The sequence below is a fragment of the Temnothorax americanus genome, unplaced genomic scaffold (assembly GCF_048541705.1).
Source record: "Temnothorax americanus isolate GAGA-0224 unplaced genomic scaffold, ASM4854170v1 Scaffold21, whole genome shotgun sequence".
NCBI classification, from domain to species: domain Eukaryota; kingdom Metazoa; phylum Arthropoda; class Insecta; order Hymenoptera; family Formicidae; genus Temnothorax; species Temnothorax americanus.
Genome location: NW_027509349.1, coordinates 3,453,277 through 3,477,573, shown reverse-complemented (window position 1 = coordinate 3,477,573; position 24,297 = coordinate 3,453,277). Strand labels below are relative to the sequence as shown.

At 40.0% G+C, this 24,297-nt stretch overlaps 1 protein-coding gene across 1 annotated transcript; it reads left to right on the top strand.

Moving 5' to 3' along the window:
• Positions 1-12,000: 12,000 nt before the first annotated feature.
• Positions 12,001-12,681, top strand: LOC143897662 (uncharacterized). Its single transcript, XM_077406467.1, has one exon. It carries the CDS (start codon positions 12,001-12,003, stop codon positions 12,679-12,681), a length of 681 nt encoding a protein of 226 aa, XP_077262593.1.
• Positions 12,682-24,297: the final 11,616 nt, after the last annotated feature.

Below are 24,297 nucleotides of genomic sequence, written 5' to 3'. Positions count from 1 at the left end.
ATCGCCACTGTGTCCAATCGGCACTGTGTCCGATCCGCACTGTGTCCTATCTGCACTGTGTCTGATTGCAACCACCGTGTGTCCGTTTCCTACTGTGTCTGATTAACACTGTGTCCGATTTGCACTGTGTCCGATCCGCACTGTGTCCGTTTCCTACTGTGTCCGATCGACACTGTGTCCGATCCGCACTGTGTCCGATCCGCACTGTGTCCGATCCGCACTGTGCCCGTTTCCTACTGTGTCCGATCGACACTGTGTCCGATCCGCACTGTGTCCGATCTGCACTGTGTCCGATTGCAACCACCGTGTGTCAGTTTTTTACTGTGTCCGATCGACACTGTGTCCGATTCGCACTGTGTCCAATCTGCACTGTGTCCGTTTCCTACTGTGTCCGATTGACACTGTGTTTCCGATCCGCACTGTGTCCGATCTGCACTGTGTCCGATTGCAACCACCGCGTGTCCGATCGACACTGTGTCCGATCCGCACTATGTCCGATCTGCACTGTGTCCGATTGCAACCACCGTGTGTCCGTTTTCTACTGTGTCCGATCGACACTGTGTCCGATCCGCACAGTGTCCGATCCGCACTGTGTCCGTTTTCTACTGTGTCCGATCCGCACTGTGTCCGATCCGCACTGTGTCCAATTGCAACCACCGTTTGTCCGTTTCCTACTGTGTCCGATCGACACTGTGTCCGATTCATTCAACCTGCTGTGTCCGATTTATTCTGTGCGCAACTGGGACGCTCCCATAACATTAACCACCGATTTTTAGTATAGACAGTGAATATCGGAACACGTCATACTTAACCCCGCACTCTTATGTTTTAATATGTAATTATGTATGAAATAAACAGGGTGATTTTTATTTCGTGTGCCAATCATCTCCGCTATAATTATCTCAGAAAGTATTGATTTATTGAAAAAATGTTTCGGATAAAAGTTGGAGAGTTCAAGGAGGACCAATAGACAATGTTATTAGATTTGGAGTCCGGGACCTGTGTTAAGCCTAATAAGATCCAAGTCAAATTATTTAAATAGAAACCTCATTTTTATGGTATCATCTTTTTCTACTAATTAATATGAACAACTTTTGTCTGAAACATTTTTTTATTTTCCTTATACTTTTTGAGATATTCAAGGAAAACTTGGTATTTTTTTCAATATTTAGCTTACAATAGATGTTTGTCAATAAATGTTCGTCTGAGTGAAAAGTGGTACAGGACTTTTTGACTTGATTTTGTTTCAAGAATATACTGTTGCAATAGTATTCTAATTTCTTTAAATAATTGTGTACAAAAATAAAAGCTAAGAAAATCTATACACAAAAATTTAAAGAAATTGGGGTATTATTGCAATAGCATATTCTTGAGACCATATCAAGTCAAAAAGTCTTTGTTTGGTGCACCGCCATGTATCATAGTGTAAATAGTAGTTAATTATAAGATTGATTTTGTGTTGTCGTCTCACATTGTTAATGGTACGGTTTTCGTATTGACTAATTATACCGGGTTAAATTATCGCGCCTATTAGCGAAACGTCGGTGGATCGCGATTAATACACTTGTCGATATTCGCGCGACTCACCCGACTCGTGCTGCCCGCCCACGGGTGGCATCCCCAATTATGAGAAGAATTCGGTACTCGCTCGCGCCGTACTTCGCAGGTGCGCGAGCCGGAGAACGCCGAAGAGAGGCACTCACCAGTCGAACGTCGTGAAGCTCATACGTTACCGTTTTTTGCGTGTGCAAACTCGGAGTGCTCGGTCGCCTATCGCAGACCACGAAGGCCTAATCGCTTGATATCCTGCCTATCTGTGACTGCTTGCTATCCTGCCTATCTGTGCCTGCTTGCTATACCTGCCTGTCCGTGCCCGCCTGCTATACCGGACGGTTGCATGCTTTCGCCTTGCACGCCAGAGATCTCGCCAACGGGAGGACGACGTCGACACCCAGGAGGCGCCGGGCAACGACACGGTGAGTCGCCTCGCATTTTTAATATTCGTTTGTTTGCTTCGCTTTATTCGCTTTCGCGAGGGCACGGGCCCTCTGGTCCTTCGAGAAATTTTGTTGACCAATCGCAAATCCGGGGAGCGCCTCATACCCCCCCGTGCAGTCTTGTATCATTTTTCCCTCCGACAAGCATTTATCAAGATATATATCATAAGCTAAATATTAAAAAAATTACCAAATTTTTCTTGAATATTTCAAAAAGTATAAGGCAAATAAAAAATGTTTCAGACAAAAGTTGCTTATATTAATTAGTAGAAAAAGATAATGTAATAAAAAAAGTTTTTATTTAAAAAATTTGACTTGGACCCCCTACTGGGCTCAACATGGTTTCCAGACTCAAAATCTAATAAGATCATCCATTATTCCTCTATAAACCCTCCAACTTTTATCTGAAACATTTTTCCAATAAACCAATACTTTCTGAGATAATTAATGAAGATAATTGGCATACAAAATAAAACTCACCTTGTATAATTAGATATAAATAATAATTACAGTTTTTGTATTATGTTATAGTGTTACGTCATTCTTTATCAGTGGAATTCATACAGTGCAGAGTAGCATGAAGCAGTTTTGAAGAAGAAAGAGATAGAAAGATAATATATCAATATTATTTTCTTAATATTGTATGTAATACTATATTATTAAAAATAACAATTTGATAAAATTTAATAATATTTATTAAAATGTTTTAATATTTTTAGCAATATTAAATAAATATTATCTAATATTACATAAATAATATTAATGTGGTTACAATATCAATATTATTTTAAAATTGTATGTAACAATACTATTAAAAATAATTTAATAAAATTTAATAAGAATTATCAAAATGGTTTTTTAATTCCTAGCAATATTATACAAGTATCACGCAAATATTACAGTAATTTTACCGTAATATTACTGATATATTGTAGTAATATTACCGCAATATTTCTGAAATAAATATCAGTAATATTACTGATATTCCTTTTCGCGGACATTTTAATATTACTGAGATATCTCAGTAATATTACTGCAATATTTCTGATACATTTCATTGTAATATTGCAATGGAAAAATAATATTGCTGCAATATTCTGCAATATTATATGCTGTGTGGGACGTTTAAGAATTTTACTTTGAATAATAAATATGTGTAAAGAGATACGCAACGGGCAACTTCTTTGATAATGGTATATTTGGAGGAAAAATGCTGATATTACATTGTAACTTTCCTCAATGATGACTAATGGTTGTATATGTTTCAACAGGACAACACTCGAATCCTGCGTGAGCTCGATCATGCAATAATGTTATCTTGGGAAACCCCCGGTGATTACAAAAGTCATGAGGTCTGTTTTCGATCAATTTTTTCTTGCGAGATTTCTTGAAGTTATCATTTTCCGAACCAAAATAAGTTTTAATTATTCCAATATCCAACCGGCTTTTTCTCTCTCTCTCTTTCCCTTTTATTTGATCCCTCTTCTCATTCTTATGAAAAATTCTTGCAACTTCACTTCGTCTTTATTTTAATTTTATTTATAAAATTGACATTAATTTCTTTCTTAGAAAAAAAAAACTTATTTTGTCATTTTCCTATTTTTATCTTAAGCACTAGGGGTCAGCTTGATCCCAAAAATTTTTCAAAGCAAAATTACACTAACTCCAAGCTTTTTTGGACAATTGATTGATCTATTTTCTTACGGCTTTACGATTATGACTAAAACTTTGTTATGTGCAATGGCCTTTAATCTGTCTGTGGCAGTCGTCCAAAGTTTAGTGGGATCACCTGCACCCCAATGTCACAGTTTAACTATAACCAGTTACGACAGTAAAGTCGGAACCTTTGATATTTGTGTTACCCAGTCACGTGACCATCCGCCATGTTTTCGATAGTAAAAAAGTGCGTTATTCGAAGAAGTAAAATAAAAAAAGTTGACTTGAAAATTTCTTCTGTATATTCGCAGACTTCTAATTGATGAAATAGGTAAATAGGTGAAAAAAATTACGGAAAAAGTTAGGAAAAATTGAGAGAGAGAGAGAGAGAATTATAAAATGAGGTTAAATAAATAATAATATAATTAAACACACATTTCAGGATGTAATAAAAAAATATTATTTTAAATTTTCAATGATTAGTTAACAGTTGATGGACAATGTGCTAAAAAATATTTACAATTTTTAAATGATTATTGTTCCTTTGATTGTTCCAATGAAATGATGTTTTCTCTCGATTGCATTGGTAAAGCAATTCTCATGTTTATTCTGCTGTAAAAAGAGGAGAAAAATTAATTCAAATATAATACTAAAGTCGGCATTTATAGATGGATTAACATTGAAAATTGTTTTAAATTTATCTGTGATGATAATAAAATATCTCATTTCCTACATAGCATCTTAAAACAAATTTGTAATGATCTTTATCATTGTGACGGTGAGGAATGATACAGCCTTGAATTTTTCTATAAAATTCTTTATCATCAGATCGGACTATGAATACCGGCCTTAGACTTAATTTTATATTTTAATGTATTTAATTCATATTGTTGCGCTCGCCGGGTCTCTCACTCTTTCACAAACACTCGCGGCGCGCACTCCGTCACTCTCACAGAAATAAAGAAAGACTCGTTGTTATTTCCGAAAGGAACTTCTTTAATAAATGGCTCGATAATACAGGGGGCTCGGGATAACACGTCCGAACGTGACGGTATCCCAGCTAAATCTGAACATCAGGTATAAACAACATCTGGTAGAAAATCAATATTTAATTGAACATCGGGCAATCAACATTTCTAAACAGGCGTTACTAAGGGCGATTCGCATCTTGACGAAAGTCGGCCCGTTGCACGCTTCAGCTCGGAGTCAGGGAAGTATACCGGGCGGCGCGCACGCAACAATATTTATTATTTATGAATGCACATGTTAACCATTTCTAATGTCTGAAACAGCATATTGAATTATACCATACAGAAAATAATAATAATGTATTTAACATAAAAGCTATATCACATACCATATTATATCACATATATGTATATATGCATTCAACAAAAAATAATATATTTAACATAAAAGAAACTATATCGCATATATATCTTTCTAGAAAAATGAAAATAGTAATAAATAATATCACATATAAAGCTGAATTAGTTTACAATATATAAATAAAATTTTTAATATGTATTGAATTGAAAGTTTCCTAGAAATAATATGAAATAGTAATTAATGTTTCAAAATTATTAGTTTCCTGTGTCCTCGTTGAGTTTTAAATGTAGTATTAATATTTCTTAAAGTAAAAAAAAGACGGACTCGTGCAAACAGTCTTATCAAATATTCTTTTGGAAAATTTGAACATGGATGTTCAAATGGTACATGAGCAAATGTTTCAATCAAATTAGCTACAACACCTTTTCTTAATATTAAGGTTTCTATATTTTGGAAGAAGATGTCTTCCAAAGATTTTATATATGTAACAAAATCATCAGTTGGCATGAACAAACTGCCAAACAAATTATTTTCTGTTGATTCGTAAGCTCGAAAAAAACAATAATATGAATTATTATTTACGTCTACATATTCTCTCGCATACTTAAGGCAAATATCACAGGAATGTTTTACGATGCACTTTCGCATCAAATATCCACAAACATAACGGAAAGCATTTTGCTCCGGTAGACTTATTTCTCGGTAATCATGATCATCAATTAAAATTGCTTTCCCTTTATCTTGCTGATTCACATTAGCATGTACATTTTGAGCTCTATAATTAGCAACGTCCATAATCATTAAGTCGCGATCTTCAGCACAGTTTCCAGTTCCCGTCGTTAAATAAATTGTAGAGAATAATTTTTTAAAACCGAAATGAAACTGTGAAGGCGTAACGGTATACGCCGCGCCGTTCAAAGTTCGAATTTTTCCGAAAAAATTCTCCAATGCATCTTGATTTAATCGTCTCGTGAGCAAGAATTTAATATCTGGCAGAGTGCTTTGTATATAAGTCCACAGTGACTGCAAAGATTTTATGTTAAGTACCCAAAACTTAAAAACCTGCACCTGATTCGAGATTTTTCCTTTTTTCGAAAAAACTTTTAAGCCTGACAAATAATGTAACATTTTCTGTAAAAATTGTAATTGATGTTGTGCTCCAGTAAAAGCTTGCTTATGACTTTTCTTATCTGTTACCGTGGAGGAATTGAACATATCAAACAAACTATCAAATTTTTCAATAAATTCGATGATTGCCAATGCATTTACTGATAGGATTTTTAGAACGTATAATGTTTTCAGGGCAGCTGCCACCGTAGCACTTAAGATCTGAACAGCATATTTCACTTTCATTCGATCAAACCCTGATGGTTGAACATGAGTATCTGTTAGTTTATAAGCTAATTGATTTGGTTGGTTTTTGTCGTAATTGTAAAGAGTTACAATATAATTCCAAGAAATTTGGTGACCATTATTATATTTAATATTGTTAATATAAGCATTATTTTTTGTAGCTTTGATCAAATGTGGTGGATCGGCTAAATAATGAATACGTTCACCATCAATGTCAAAATATGGTTTTTCAGAACTTATACCAAGCCGCTTTGTCATATTTTGATAGTTTTTACCCATGTCTGTGACAAGTACAAGAACTTTTAAACCGATAATCTATAATCTTCTGATTGTTTCTTGTACAGCATTTTGTACGTCTACTTCATTAAAAGTTGAATTCAATAGATAATAAGCAATTGGTTGTTTCCAAGATGTACCAGATTCCTCTTATCATAATTACGGCCGCGTTACATGCTGGCAAAAATTTCTTTTCATGTCCAAGATTCTCAAATCCTATAACCTCGTCTTGACTAATATTATAATAAAGATTAGCCATTAAAGCAATTTCATCAATACAAATTACGCATAACCTATCTAGCGATGTAAAATTGACAATCCTTCTCCTAATCATATCAAAGACTAAATCATTAAGTCCGGGAGATATTTGTAATGACTCAATTGATCGCTGAAGAGTTCTCGGACTTGGTAATAATAGTTCCTTACGCAATACTTTATAACTCTTTGGACCAGCAAAATATATACTAAAACAAAATTGTTTAAATTGCATATAGAATATTTCCTGCCTTTTATTGATTGTTGGTTTAATTTAGCTTATTCCTTCACCAAAGCTGCTATAGAAGGAGATAAAAATTTATCGGTTAGCTGACAGTAGTATTCTAAATTCTCCTTAATTTTTGTTTTTTCAAGTGCACTTTTTAACTGTTCTTTCAACTTTCTCTTTTCTCGCTGTAATGATATAATTCTTGCTTTTAATTTATTCTTTCTTGGTGTATCGTGAGACAACTTCTGAGGCGTTTGTATTTGTTTGCTGAGTACTTTTGAAAAATCAAGTTCCTTAATTTCTTCTCTTGAAATATTACGCTCCTCTGATAATATTAGCATTCCATCAGCTACAAATAACAATTAATACATAGTAATTTTTATTAATTATGTGTTTCACTGTACCAACTAAAAGTAATTAATATATTTTGTAGTTTATTAACAATCCTATATTTTTTATTGCTAATCATTAATTCATTTCAAATTATTGTATTCATCTCTGATATTTAAAACTTACTGGAATTATTGCTTTCAGTTAATTCCATTTGTCCATATAATTGATTTGTTTCTATCTCTGATTCATCCTGATGAAATTGCTGTCGAGATTCTGTACTTTTTGTGATAAAAAATTATTAGTGTCACTTATAATTGAGTAAAAAGTAAAGAATATTACCTTGTGAAATAATTGTCGCAGTTTGGATTTGTTATGTTTGAGGTCTGTATTGCAGTCTGTATAGGTATAGCTCGAGGTAAGAGTCTATTATAGTTTTTAAGTCATTGAGATACATGTTCTCGTTGAAATGAACACTACAAATTCGATAATTTTTATACAGTTCTTCTGTTGTTCTATTTATCGTACGATTGCAAGCTTTGAGCCATAGTCTAGACCTATGCAAAAAAGTAATTACACAATTTTAATATCATTATATAAACTACTAAATTAATCTGCATTATTATTTACAACAAATTTTAACTTACATTTCTGGATCTTTTGGAAAACGAAAAAACTTTATTCCTGCATTTCGTCCAGATATGTTTTTGCACATGACGCAGGAAAATCCATCTTTTTTACTCATTATTACTGACTAGAAAATAAATGATATTAGAGAAAACGCACTAAAAATAATCTTTACTACTTAATAATATTTCCAAATTGCTTAATATTACTGAAAAATTAATCACACAAAAATATAACCTCTTTACACGCAGTTACTCTGTTTCTGGGCGCCGCCATACTTTGGATAGTAAAATTGACGCATGCGTCTTGAAAAATTATGCGGAAAATTTCGGTGACTGTCGTAACTGGTTATGGTTAAACTGTGCCAATGTGGCAAGTAAGGCTGAATTCGTGAAATTTTGGTGAGTTTTTTTTGCACTGTATTTTGACATCAGAGTAAAAAATAAGGTTGGTACATTATATTATGTACCAACTAAAATTTCACAAATTCAGCCTTACTTGCCACACTGGGGTGCAGGTGATCCCACTACACTTTGAACGACTTCCTCTATGAGAAAGCAAAAAGGAACTAAAATTGATTGTAATGCTTGTTTTTATTGTTTATAACATGTTTTACTTATGTTCAAATAAAAATCTTATGAAAGTTTGATTTAAACAATAAATATTATAGCATATTTTGATTATAACACAAAATTCATTTTTTCACGAAATTTTTTCCTTCATTTTTCAAAATAAATATTTTTTTTAAAGGGTTACTATTTTTTTCTTGTAGTACTACATTAGTAGAAGACACCTAAATTAGCCATTTTTATAAAAAAATAAAAAAATAATGAATTTTTTTGTAAAAACAGCCATTTTTCCATTTTTTTTGCTATTTTAATTTTTTTATTATACATAATTTTTGGCTATATAACCTATATAACTTTTAAAAGTAAGCTTTTAAGAAGTTCTAAAAAATTTGGCAAGTTAAAATATTGAATAGCTTATTTGTTATAACAATTTTTGTCGCTGGGGTAGATTCCACCCCAATGTGGCAAGTACGTGACCTTTTTCAGAAGTGTGGCAAGCATTGAACTAGTTATAGTTTAATGGTGGCAAGTAAGGGTTAAGATATGTCATCGTCGTCAGAACGTCACTTCCACTTTTGCACCACAGCGCTAGTTACGTGTTCTTTTCACTTTTCCGACGCTAGCGGTGTTAGTATCGCTATAGTTTCGCTAGTTTTGTAAGAAACGTCGTCGTCGTAGTCGGACAAAAATGGCGTCTGTACCTTTTTTTTGAGGGTAGTGATACTCGTGCAGACCTAGAGTTCCTCTAGTAAGAGTTAGGACACCGTCCGCCATTAACAGGGGAGAAGTTATAGTGGGAGTGAGACAAAGCACATCCCGAAGTACGAGAGTGAGGAGGCTATCTCTCTCGATCGTTCGCATAATTCCTTGTTAATGGCGCACTGTCGCAGTGCGTGACAGCATATGTAACGTAGTACATGTGCGTTTTGCGCTCAGTGCAGATAGTGCGTTACATCTGTAGTAACTTACGATAATTCAGTCGTTTACGTGGAGTAAATTATCGTAAGTTACTACAAAATCCCGTTTACGCGAAGGAATTATCGTAAGTTACTACAGAAATAACGCTTGCGTAAACGTAGTATATGAGACTAATTATTTATTACTAAAAAGATTAATAATTATTTTCCATTAATTATTAATTTTTAAATAAACGGTAATTTATTTTTGACAAACTATTAATTTTATTTTAATAATAAAAAATTTATTTTTATTATAATTTGCAAAAAAAATTAATTCATTTTTACCTAAATACTAACTTTCACGAACTAGATATTTTTCTCTGCCAAATTACCAATTTTTTAAGTAATCTGTAATTTACTTTTACCTAAATATCCCTGTTTAAAGGAATCCTATAGTAAAGGCCAAACTTCCTCGATGTCGATAATGTCAACATTTCTAATCCTGTTTTTTCTATATCTGTTCTTGTTTTACTATAGTAATCTGTCCTTGTTCGATCGCTGCGCCATCTCTCGCTACACGCAATACTGCTTACCCTATCAACCTGCATGTGCTTTTGCACAAAATAGTAGTAAAAGTTCAAACTTTTTTGTTACGTTTTTAATTTTAATTTTTCATGTACGGTATTCTTTGTTCACATTATACGAATGGTGCGTGTATATCATTTTGTACATACAAACTGTACAACTCCTATATAAGCAAACCTTTACGGTAGGTAACAGCTCAAAAATGTATTTAAAAAATTTTTTTTGTCTTGAAATCAAGAGTCGCATTATTTGTTTTCGTGCATATTTTAATTGTGTGCAAAAATTTTTAAGTTCTGTGCAGTCTACTCAAAGTTGGAACTTTCCCTGTAATTGTCGGTAATTTGGATCAGTTTAGGATCCCCTTAAAGGGATCCTGCAGTGACGGGCAAACTTCCTCGTTGTCGATAATGTCAACCTTTCTAATTTTGTTGCCCCTATATCTGTCTTTATCTAACAAAATAACATCTGTCCTTGTTCGATTGCTCGCCATCTCTCGCAAGATCCGGCAACTACTGTTGCTGCTCTTCTTGTCATTTTGCATCCATATTTGCATTACTAAAATAAACTTTCAATGGATCTTTTTTTGTACGCATTAAATCTTACTTCTTGTTTGGAGCTCAATATATTAGTTGCTAAATTAATTTGTTTGATGTTTGCGTTACATATTAGTCGATAAGTTGCTTCTCGTATCATTGGCGTGCATTTGTTGAAGCGTTGCCGTCGGTAACTTCAATTTCGTGCTTAGTGACTCGCGCGGAACGTTGGCGGATCGCGATCGTTGGTTTGTCAATATTCGTGCGACTCATCCGACTTGTGCTGCCCGCCCGCGGGTGGCATCCCCAATTAATGGGAAAAATTGCGCCGTACTTCGCAGGTGCGCGAGCTAAAGAGTGCCGAAAAAAAATCACTCATCGTTCGGACGTGATCGAAGTAACACATACATCTTTCGAACACCGTCGAGTCAATGTTCTCAAGTTTCGGGTACGATCGAGCTAACATTAAAGTCGTGTTCATATATCACTACTCGGGTGTCGACAAAACGGCCGGGTCTCAGTGGGAGATCGCCGCAGAATGTTGCATCCTGCCTGCTTGCTTGCCTCAACCTTTGTTTGCACTGCTCCTCCCGTTTGCTTGCACGCTTGTACGCTCAAGAACTCGCCAACCACCTGAAGGACAAGGTCGAAGGAGAGAAGCACCACCATAAAAGGGTGACGGGCAACGATCCGGTGAGTCGCTTAATTGTTGCTTTGCTCGTTTGCATTACGTTTAAACCTTGTGAGGAAACTGTCCCTCTGGTCCTTCGAGTTTCGATAGAACTTTCGCAAATCCGAAGAGCGCCTCACACCCCCCCGAGCATTGGTCCTTCAAGCCGGATAATTTCTTTTCTTTTCGCGTTTAGATAATACCGCCAAACTTTGGCTCGTCTCAATAATAATCGAAGATAATCGCCTTGTCCGTCTGGACATTACATTGAGGAATAATCGGCGTGCGCCCTTCGCCCGCGTGATATCTCTCGTCCGCTCGTCGCATGGGCACATTCGCGGCGAAGATATTTGTGTAATCGTAGTTCACGCGTTTCATTGTCTCGATTTCTTTCGTAAGTAACTGCATATTCGTTGCAGGCAGCTTATTAACAAATAGTATTGCTATAGGCGATCAAATATTCAGTGAAATATTCCAGCGCTTTAGCTTCACCTTCGAGCTCGAGCTGTCCGCCCCTCCCGACCTTGGCGAGCGGCGCGGTGTTTCACCCTTTTTTTGTTGTTGTTTGGCTCGGCGTTTTAAAGTGAGGCAATTAAAATTGTTGTTAGCTCGCATATTTGCGCGCGTGTATATATATACACATTCCTATATTATTACTTGCTGCCATCCCCTGACTTTTATTGCCCTTCGACATGTCGAAAGGATATAAATCGCGACGCGAATTGTGCCTTCGTCGTATGAGGGAGATACACCACTATTCCCTGCTCGCGGTAGACAATGTAGCGCAGAGACCGGATTTTCTAGTTCGTTATCCGACGGTACTCAAATTGGTCGAGGAATTTGAAGGGACACACCTCAGAATATTTCAAGAGGCCACGAATGACAAATTCGCTATCGAAGATGCGATTCGTGATGAATTTGATACGATGCGCTTCGCCGTAATAGAACGGTACGAAAGTTTAGTTGCCGCTGAGCGGGCGACTGCTTCGCAGGTTTTGCAACCCGCGCCTGGCTCGGCTATTCGATTACCAAAGATCGCTCTTCCTCAGTTTGCGGGTGATCTCGCCCTATGGCTGTCCTTTATTGTGTTATTTAACACGGCAATCCACGAAAACGATAGCGTCTCCGCCATCGAGAAGTTTCAGTATCTGTTGGCTTCATTATCGGAGGAGGCTCTCGGCGTCGTTAAAAATCTGCCTTTGACCGCGGAGAATTATGTGATAGCGTATCATGCGCTGCTTGCGCGGTATCAGAATAAACGAAAATTAGCCACGCAGTGCGCTCGTTTGTACACGTCAAGCCCTTGCTCGCGGATTCCGTGGAATCTCTACGCGCCTTATTGGATGTGTTTAATGAGAACACGCGCGCCTTGAAGATGCTGGGCTACCCGGTAGAATCATGGGATTTTGTATTGCTCAATCATCTGTTGGAAAAACTCACTTCCACGCTACGGGAAAAATTCGAATCAACCCACATGTTGGTAGAATCGCCACGATATGAACATCTGACAAAGTATCTAACGGGATACTGTACGGTTCTCGCGTCGGTGTCAGACTCGTCGACAAAACCAAACAAACCGAAATCGCAGAATCAACCGTCAAAGAAGGCCGTGTCGACTACTTCCCTCGTCGCACAAAATGTCGCGTGTCTCAAATGCAAGAAGCAGCATCAGTTGGCTAAATGTCCCGGTTTCCTACAATTCTCGGCCAAAGAACGGCATAGCTTTGCTTGCGAAAAGGGTCTGAATTGTCTCCGCGCAGGCCATAGTTTGAAGAATTGCCCTAGTTTGTGGACCTGCCGGTCTTGTCAGGCGAAGCATCACTCCCTCCTACATTTCGAGCAGATCAGCGCCCCATCTCTTGCGACCGCCCCAGCGGTCACTCCTACCAGTAACGATACCACGAAACCGGGGAATTCAGAAGATAAACCGATTGTCTCGATGGCTAGTGTTTCAAATAGCGTAGTCTTACTGTCGACCGTTCGTGCGGAGGCACTCGACGTTTACGGTAACGCGTTCCCGGTCCGCATATTGCTGGATAGCGCGAGTCAGGCCAACTTCGTTACCTTAAGCTTCGAAGAGGCGGTTTCGCTCGGACAAAGCACCGCGTGACGGTGTTAGGCGTCAACGAAACCAAAGCCGCCACCACGCGGGGCCTTACATCTTTTGTTATCCGAGTGAGAGATTGAGACGATGTTCGATTCCCGGTTGAAGCCATGGTGCTTCCTCGCATAACCTCGCCGTTGCCCAACAACCGGGTTGACACTAAATCGTGGAGTCATCTACGGGGACTGCCGCTAGCGGATCCGGAATACAATTTTCGATATTCTCTTGGGGGCGGAATCCTTCGTGTTCGTACTGCGTGACGGTCGTCGCACCGGTAAAAATAAGGAATCGGTGTGACCGGACGTTATGATTTGGGTGTCCGATTCCCGATGTTTTATTCCTTAACACGGTCGCCACTCGATTTAACCTTTACCAACCAAGAAGGTAAGTAGTCATGACTTCGCAAATTATCAATCTAATTCTTCTCTTTTATTTTCAGGTTCCTGCCAACGCTGGATCATCACCGCTACTACTGAAGGAGCTCCGCTTCACCTATCCGAGGGACGTCGTGGGATCACCGCCGATGGACCAGGTAAGTATAAAGGTAAGTAAATGATGATAATTCTCGAATTATTTTATATCATGATTTAACAATTTATTCAATTGAATGTTTTCCCGCAGGAAGTTGTTCACAGATCTTCGTTGTTCACAAAATGGCTGACACGCGTGTCAGGGGCTGACTCGCCCTTCGCTTCGCTCTTCACAATCAATTTGACGACTCAGCGTCTTCCGCTTTAGTATCGCGGGTATGTAACGCGTTTCCGCGGGCGTCCTGCCGGTTGTTACGGATCTCGGGGCGAACCATCAACGCGTCCGGGCTCGACTCGCGGGGCTTAGTCTTACACGAGAAACGTTAGCGCGCGATATCGTGTTACCTCTTCGAGAATCCCCGACGGAATGCCTCGAGCCACAGTATATACAGTATACACAGTATATACAGTATATACTGTATATACTGTGCTCGAGCAACGGGCCGCTTTCGGGCTCCCCACTATCGGTTTCGACCCCCACTCCGCCGCCTATTGCGCTGCAGTCTCAGGGCTACGGGCCGTTATTGGGCTCCCCACTATCGGTCTCGGCCCCCACTCCGCCGACTATTGCGCCGCAGTGCCAGATGTTCGCCAGATGTTCCGACTTTCTCTTTCCCCACTCACGCTGTTTACGCGTGCGGGTACCCTATGACGTCACCGCGGAAATTTCCGTCGGGTTTGCGTTCGCACTAACGACGCACCAGGTTTTCACCCTGGCAAACTTCTTTCTTTTGCGCGCCGGTCATGTGCCGTTACTTTACTATTTTAGCGATTGGTAAATTATTTCGTGAACGCGATATCGGATCGCTCAATCGCCGTTCCCTGACTAACTTTCGCTTTGCGCTCGTCCGTCATGGGCCGTTACTTTAACATTTTAGAGATTGGTAAACTATTTCGTGAACGCGGTACCGGATCGTTCAAACGCCGTTCCTTGACTAACTCTTGTCTCGCGCTCGTCAGTCATCGGCTGTTATTTCAATGTTCTAGCCCTTGGTAAATTATCTCGCAAACGCGATCTCGGATCGCTCGGACAACTATCCCTGACTAACTTCTTGTTCGCGCATGTCGATCATGGGCTATTATCTCAATGTTTTAGCCTTTGGCAAATTATTTCGCGAACGCGGTCTCGGATCGCTCGAATGACTTTCCCTGACTAACTTCTTGTTCGCGCACGTCGATCATGGGCTATTATCTCAATGTTTTGGCCCTTGGTAAATTATTTCGCGAACGTTAGTTCGGATTGCTCGATCGCATATCCCTGACTTTCTTCGGCCTCGTGCTCGTCAGTCATGGGCAGTTATTTCGATGTTTTGGCCCTTGGTAAAGTATTTCACGAACGCGACTTCGGATCGCTCGATCGCCTATCCCTGACTATCTTCGACCTCGCACTCGTCAATCATGGGCGGTTATTTCGCTGTTTTGGCCCTTGGTAAAGTATTTTGCGAACGTGACTTTGGATCGCTCGATCGACCATCCCTGACTAACTTCGGCCTCGCGCTCGTCAATCATGGGTGGTTATTTCGCTGTTTTGGCCATTGGTAAAGTATTTCGCGAACGCGACTTCGGATCGCTCAATCGATTATCCCTGACTAACTTTGGCCTCGCGCTCGGCAATCATAAACAACCCCTTTTAATCCGGCTCGAACAATCAATCTAACATGATACTTGCCCGACGCCTTTCGGGGACTTATCCTAAGCGAGTTACCTCAGCGGACTTAGCCGCAAACGCACTTAAATCTACTATAAGCTTGCGCCGGATGGGAAATGTTATTTAATCTCAATCAATTTAGAAAAGTTCCTTATCCTCGGAGCGCCTGAACTTAGATCTATTCCGGGACTCCTGTCCCCTGGTCTCCATCAGCCACCGGATCGTCAACTCTGCTTGCCTGCTTGTCCTCCTGCCAGGATTGGGCTCATTCCGGTCTTGGCTGCTGCCTAAGACACCCTACGGAGGACTCCTGGGTGTGCCCTTTTACGAAGGGGCCGCGACTGGGGAGCGTGCGGTTGCACCAGACGCCTTTAACACGGTATTCGGATGGGTTTTGATGGGCACAGTTTCTCTGTCGTTACATGTGCAATTCTTGCACTCCTTCGCCACCACAATCGAGTCAATCGATGCCACGGTGGGACAATTTTGGAAGTTGGAGGAAGTCTCGGAGCATGGTTCGTGTTCAGAGAAGGATCGGCGTTGTAAGGAAATATTCGATAAAACTACTTATCGCAACCCTTCAGGTCGTTTCGTTGTTTCGTATCCATTCGCATCAGACCCCCCTACTTTCGTGGATTCTCAGTCGATAGCCGTTAATAGATTGCGCGCGCTCAAGCGTCGATTTAGATCAAACACAGAGTTTCGAGACGGTTATAACGCCTTCATGCAAGATTATCTTGACAGTGGCTATATAGAGTTAGCGAGCGACCCCTTCCTCGCGGACGGTCGCATCTATTATTTGCCATACCATGGTGTCTACAAACTAGACAGCACTACTACGAAACTTTGAGTCGTTTTTGATGCTTCGTCGAAATGCCTGAATGGGCTGTCGTTAAACGATTTGTTGCTTAGTGGCCCGAAATTGCAGCCTGACATTGTCGCGGTCCTGCTCCTTTTTCGTGCTGAGCCCGTGGCCATTATTGCGGACGTGAAACAAATGTTCCGGCAGATCTGGATAAACCCGGAACATCGCAATTATCAACGCATTGTCTAACGCTTTTCGGAGTTGAATCCTATCCTCGACTATCTACTCAAAACGGTTACTTTCGGCAATACTGCTTCCCCGTTTCTAGCGATTTACTGTTTGCTTCGATTAGCTTACGAAAATCGCGAAAAGTATCCGTTAATTTACGCTATACTGCTCGAGGTTCTATACGTGGACGACGTTGTGGCCAGTGTCCGCATAGTCGAACAAGCTATCGCGCTTCGCGACCAGTTACTTAAATTGTTTCGGAGCGCCGGGTTCAAATTACGAAAATGGGCGAGCAGCCATCCCGCCGCGCTGGAAGGGCTCGACACAGAAATATATGTAGCTAAATGATGCTTTTCTTTGAACCGACCAAGGATCAAGCGCTTAAAGTTCTGGGCCTTCGCTGGCACGCGCAGTTAGATAGCTTCGGTTTTCAAATTAACCCTTTGACGCGGAAATGCACTAAACGCACCATTTTATCGGAAGTGGTGCGCATATTCGACCCGTTGGGATTCTTAGCTCCGCTGACTTTCACCGCGAAGCGATTGATCCAACGCTTGTGAACCTTAAAGCTCGAATGGGACGACGAACCTCCGTTAGATGTTCGTCGCCAATAGGAACGCTATCAATCGGAGTTCGATGCGCTGGTCTCCCTTCGTATGCCTCGTACATTCCCCGCAGACGATAACGTTCGTCGCGAGTTACACGGTTTTTGCGACGCGAGCAAACAGAAATATGGGACCGTAGTGTACTTGCGTATTGTCACTTCTTCGGAGACTAAAATCGTGATTCTGTGTGCCAAATCTAAGGTGGCTCCGTTACGCGCTATTTCTCTACCCCGCTTAGAACTCTGCGCTGCATTGCTCCTCGCTAACTTGATTGCTTACGTCCGTCAGGTCCTACAAGGACATATAGAAATTGATGTTGAGTATGCCTGGTCCGATGCCATATGGTTGCTCTATATTGGATCCGTTCTTCCCCGCACCGATAAAAGACCTTCGTTCGTAATCGCGTTGCCCGGATACAGGAGAAGATCTCAGTATCGGCTTGGGGTCATGTTGCCACTGAATTCAATCCAGCCGATCACTGCTCACGTGAACTTTTTCCTCGCGAACTCGTGGCTAATTCGATGTGGTAGAGAGGCCCTGAGTGACTAGTAGATTCCGAGTCCCGCGCCGAGCCTGTTCTTTCTGAGGAATCTGTCCCGGGCGAGGAAGAATAAATCGTATCTCTCGTTGCGCTCGATGCACCTGGCTCCATTTATTCGGTTATATGTAGATTTTCGTCGTTGGATAAAATTTGTAGAATATTAGCTTATGCTTTGAGATTTGCAAATCGTCGTAAGGCCAAGCCGGTTCCCGCGACCTTGGCCGTGGATCAACTCGAACCGCATTCCGCGTTACTAGTCTTAGTAAAAGTCGTACAATCGGAAATCTTTCGCGACGAAATTGATTGTCTTAGAAACGCGAAAAGGATCCCTAAGCTTCTTCTCAAACTCGCTCCCTTTCTGGACCCTGCGGGCGTTCTCAGGGTGGGCGGCGGGCTCATCCACTCGGGGTTGACCTTTGAGACCAAACACCCTGTGTTACTGCCCAATAAGCATAGGCTAACCGAGCTCGTTACAGAGCAAGTGCACCGTGCACATCTACACCCGGGTAGACGCACGCTGCAGTATTTACTCGCTCAGCAATTTTGGATCATGGGGGTACACCGCGCGATTCAACGCGTACTCTCGAGTTGTTTTAAATGTTTCAGAGCAAATCCGCGGTCTATCCAGCCCTCTATGGTGAATCTACCGGTCGAAAGAGTTAGTAAAGCCAAGCCGTTTTCGATAAGCGGCGTAAATTTTGCGGGACCCTTCTCCATGGTTACTCATCAAGCTCGGGGAGTCTTCTCTTTCAAGGCTTATATATGACTCTTCGTTTGCTTCGCGGTTAAGGCTATTCACCTAGAAATAGCCCTTTCGTTGTCTACTGACTCCTTCCTTACTGCGTTGCGACGCTTTGTGACCTGCCGCGGGCGCTGTTCGCTCTTGTATAGCGACTGCGGCACTAGCTTCGTGGGAGCAGCGCGTAAACTCGAAAATCATATGCGCCTCGCGGCGGAGCGAGAGAAGATTAGATAGTCGTTCAATCTTCTCTCCGCGCCCCACTTCGGGGGCCTCTGGGAATCGGGAGTTAGGTCGTTTAAGACACACCTTCGGCGGGTGGTAGGGGATCAAATTCTGTCGATAGAGAAATTCACGATGGTCCTCGCTCAGTCCGTCCTAAATTCCAGACCCCTCTGCCCTATGAGCACCAATCCTTTGGATCTCGAGGTCCTATATCCCCGGGCCACCTTCTCACCATGGAGCCCCTTGTGGCCGTTCTCTCTCCCGACGTAACTCCGCTGCCAGTAAATCGTTTGGGTCGATGGCAGCTAGTACAGCGGATCCACCAAGATTTCTGGAGACGCTGGCATAATGAGTATCTTAATACTCTGCAACAGCGTCCCAAATGGTGGACCACAGCCAATCAGCTTAACGTAGGTTCGTTAGTTCTCATCAAGGACGACAACGCGTCCCCGCTACGTTGGAAACGGAAACGTGTGAAAGAGCTACATCCGGGTAGCGACGGCGTCCCGCGGGTTGCCACGGTTCGGGTGACAGACGGCTCGATTTTGCGTCCCTTGGTAAAATTGTGCCCCTTGCCGATGAGCACGCCATCACCGGCGACGGATCCCGTGTAATAAAATACAAGCATTGTATTTTGGTGGGCGGTATGTTTGGAGCTCACGTGTATATATTAGTTGCTAAGTTAATTGTTTGATGTTCGCGTTACATATTAGTCGATAAGTTGTTTCTCGTATCATTGGCGTGCATTTGTTGAAGCGTTGCCGTCGGTAACTTCAATTTCGTGCTTAGTGACTCGCGCGAACGTTGGCGGATCGCGATCGTTAGTTTGTTAATATTCGCGCGACTCACCCGACTTGTGCTGCCCGCCCGCGGGTAGCATCCGTAATTAATGGGAAAAATTGCGCCGTACTTTGCAGGTGCGCGAGCTAGAAAGTGCCGGAAAAAAAATCACTCATTGTTCGGACGTAATCGAAGTAACACACACATCTTTCGAACATCGTCGAGTCAACGCTCCCAAGTTTCGGGCACGAGCAAGCTAACATTAAATTCGTGTACGTATATTACCACTCGGGTGTCGACAAAACGACCGGATCTCACAATCAGTGGGAGATCGCCGCGTGTTGCATCCTGCCTGCTTGCCTGCCTCAACCCTTGCCTGCACTGCTCCTCCCGTTTGCTTGCACGCTTGTACGCTCAAGAACTCGCCAACCACCTGAAGGACGGGTCGAAGGAGAAGCACCACCATAGGAAGGGTGACGAGCAACGATCCAGTGAGTCGCTTAATTGTTGCTTTGCTCGTTTACATTGCGTTTAAACCTCGTGAGGAAACGGTCCCTCTGGTCCTTCAAGTTTCGATAGAACTTTCGCGAATCCGGGAAGCGCCTCACCCCTCCCTCCGAGCACTTCTATTTATACGATAATTCCTACATGTTTTCCCAAGGGAAGATGATAAACATTATGTATGTATAAACTGCAGAACTTTTGTTTTAAGCAAATATTGTCGTCAGGTGACAGCTGTATGTGCCCAAATAAGTAATATTTTTAATTTTTTGGTGTTTCTTATATAAAATCGCGCTTATGTACCTAGATTTTTGTGCGTACTTTAATTCTGTAAAAGATTTTTGCAATTTTATAAAGCGAATTATCTAAAAACAATAATGTCGGTAAATCATACGGCTGTAAGGAGACATGAGAGGTGTAGCATAAGTGCGAGATGGCAACATCGACGGTGAAATACCACTACTTTCATCGTTTCCTTACTTACTCGGTTAGGCGGAGCGCGTGCCCCGAGGGCTTCGTGCCCCGGCGGTCACGGTGTTCTAGAGCCAAGCGTGTCAGAGTAGCGTGAGGCCTCGCGGCCGATCGCCGTTAATACTCCCGCGTGATCCGATTCGAGGACACTACCAGGCGGGGAGTTTGACTGGGGCGGTACATCTGTCAAAGAATAACGCCCCGTAAGGGGATCCTGCAGTGACTGGCAAACTTCCTCGATGTCGATAATGTCAATCTTTCTAATTTTGTTTTTCCTATATCTGTCTTTGTCTAACAAAATGACATCTGTCCTTTTTTCGATTGCTCGCCATCTCTCGCAAGATCCGGCAACTACTTTTGCTGCTCTTCTTGTCATTTGCATCCGTATTTGCATTACTAAAATAATTTTTCGATGGATCTTTTTTTGTACGCATTGAATCTTACTTCTACTTGCACGATATTATTCTTACATGTTTTCCCAAGGGCAGATGATAAAAATTATGTATGTATAAACTGCAGAATTTTTGTTTTAAGCAAATATAGTCGTCAGGTGACAGCTGCGTATGTGCCCAAATAAGTAATATTTTTAATTTTTTGGTGTTTTTGATATAAAATCGCGTTTTTTACCTTAGATTTTTGTGCGTACTTTAATTCTAAACCAAAAACTTGCAATTCTGTAAAGCCAATTAATAGATTCATCAAAAAACGATAATGTCGGTAAATCATACGGCTGCAGGATCCCCTTAAGGTAATGCTGGAGTTGACTGTTTTACCGACATTTCTTTGTCGTCACGTAGCGTCTTATTAATTTGACAGTATTAAAAATTCTTTTCCAAAATTGCAGAACATACATCAATGATTCAGGGAAATTCCGATTTGATATAGAAAACGAAAAAAAATTACGGAATTACAGATTTCCTTACCTACTTTTATCCTAGTATGGCGTCTCAAGTTACAGCGATCGCTGTCAGCTTATCACAAGATGTGCTTCATATAAAAGATATACCATTGATACAAATGTGAAAACGAGTTTTCCTGAATTGCACAACAAGAAAAACATTGATGAACCCTCCAAATCGAGATTAAAAGTCTAATATAAGAGTATAGTGTATATGACAATTAGTGCGTATGTGTGCGTGCAATGTAGGTGCTATCTTTGTCAATATCCTTGTCTATACAAGGATAGATATAGGTCGATAACATAGAAAATGGTAATTTTGTCGGTTATACAGACGGCTCCAGCATCACCTTAACACTACAAAAATGCGTGATATCAGTACAAATTCACCTTTTTAAAAAAAGGTAAAAAAAGGCACCAAGTACACGCAATGTATTTTGTAAATTCAAAAATCTAACCTAAGTAGTAGCTTTATTTCTCCTTAATAAAATTATATCATCACAAAATTACGTTACTTAAGTCAACTCAAGTGACAAAGAAGACTTTTCTACTTGGTTTAACTGACTTTACTTGCATACAAAAGTTTCGGCGATTATTACCGGACACCCTGTATATGTCTGTTATTGGCCTACAAAATTGTAATTTCCAGAATTTACCACGTGGAGGTTACATTACAATTTTATATTTAATTTGCGGTGCTTTTTTGTGTAATGAGTCTTCTTGCTTCTCACGAATCAAGGAATTTGTTGTGAATCATCCTCTTATTTGTCACGAATCAGGGTGATGCTTATTTATCGTAAGCCTCCTCGTCTCTCATAAATAATGTTCTGAAAAATTAATCAATCTTCTGTGTTAGATATAACTCTTATATCGCTCAAATTATGTAAGTTGAGCATAGATTTAAAAAAATCAGCGTTTTGGCTATCTTCAAGCAATAGAAGAAATCAGGTGTACTATCTTTAAAATGCAATATGTATTTATTATAATTACATATTCTTTTTTAACAACTGTGTTTTTAACAGAAATGTTTTTTTTTACACCAATTGATTCAGCTCATTATTTCGTGTAGGGGAGACCGGCAAACTCGACACCGGGGCAAACTTAAGACTTTTTGCCAATTTAAATTTATCGTAGAAACTTGCTTTTCCTACTGTAAATGCGTTTTTATGTGCCAGTATTATAAACGGAATTTGGTGACATTCTGAGTTATGGTGTAATTTTTATATAAGTGTTTTTGATAGTAAAAAGTAATTTTCTGATCTCTCAAAAATTTATATTCTTTCATCGAGCTTTAATCTTGAGAACCTATAATTTTTATGGGAAATTTGATGCTCTATACGAATCCGATAATAGTTTTTGCATATTTTCAAAATTTTTATGTTTCTGGAGTAAAAAAGAAGTGAAAAACGAGGTTCGGGGCAAAGTCGACACCACGCCGTTTCATCGGCTCCTAATAACAAACGATGCTTGTCATGCAGCCATGTGGCTCATGACAAATATGTGTGCACATCCGATCGCGAATTTACTTACATAAATTCGTTTTTCAGACATAAGTTTAGATGAAAATAATTGAAAGGTCAACAAGTTTTGTTCTCATTATTTTCAATGATTGTTTTACTTAATTCCGAATTTTTGTACTTTCCAAATACACGATAAACAATGAATTTTCAGTTTCAGACAATAAAAAATAAGTTCCAGATCAAATTGTGTTGATCAGGCAAAGTGTCGAGTTTGCCGCGACATTTTTCAATTTGAAAATTTGTCTTTGCATCACTTTTCTTCCCTGGGGGCAAAATTAAGCGACATACAGCAAAATTTTCTTAAGCAATTTTGTACCTGAAGGAACACTCTTTAAATGTGTACCATTAAATTTGCTTGAAAATTTTAATTAATATTGTTAAAGAGAAATAAAGCCTACCATGCACTTAGGTTAGATTTTTGAATTTACAAAATACATTGCGTGTACTTGGCGCTTTTTTTCACCTTTTTTGAAAAGGTAATTTTGTACCAATATCACGCATTTTATAGTGTTAAGCAGAGATTGACAAAAATTTTTATTTTTTATTATTTAATTATTCACAAAATTAGCAATAACAACAAATTAAATTTTTATTGAATTAGCAAATTAGTAATTAGTCACAAAACATTATTAATTGCATAAAAATTATTAATATATTTAAGGAGGTTTGATCATTACTTGTGAATCAAAAATGCGATTGAAATAAATGTCATTACAGCGATCCCGAATTATATGCAATATTAGTATAATGAATTGTAGATGCTACTTACGTGCTATATTCTTTGTCAATTATTAGTGTATAGAATATTAACAAGCATATACTGAGGTATGAGAGCGTCATCAACGACTCGGGAATCGCTTATTCTACGCTGGGACCTGAACTTTGTGACGATAAAGCCTTCAATCCACACGGTAAAGTCCGATTTTTAAAGTATTTACACAATCCTTGATGTTTCATTTATAAAATGCTAGTTTTCAAAGTCCTAGGAAAACTAAGTGTGTACTAAACCACTGATAATCTACCTCGGTGCGACTTTCTCCATAAGGGTTAGGCTAAAAGTGTTCAACTTCTGAATAATATTACAAAAAAACTATACGGTCAATATTGCTTAAGTTTTGTGATTCTTTGTGTAAAGTGTTTAAAAATTAAGGTTCTAAGTTAACTTTTGAGTATAAAAAGCTTATTGTCACAAAGTGACCGGTTCTAATCTATAATGTTGGCCAAATAAGTAGTTAAACTAGGCGGGTTCTAACTCGGGAGCTCCGAGGGGGGGTGAGGGAGGGGGGTATCGGATTACGCGGGGGGTGAGGGGGTGAGGGAGGGGGGGGGTATCGGATTACGCGGGGGAAGGGGTGAGGGAGGGGGGTATCGGATTTCGCAGGGGTATTAGGTTA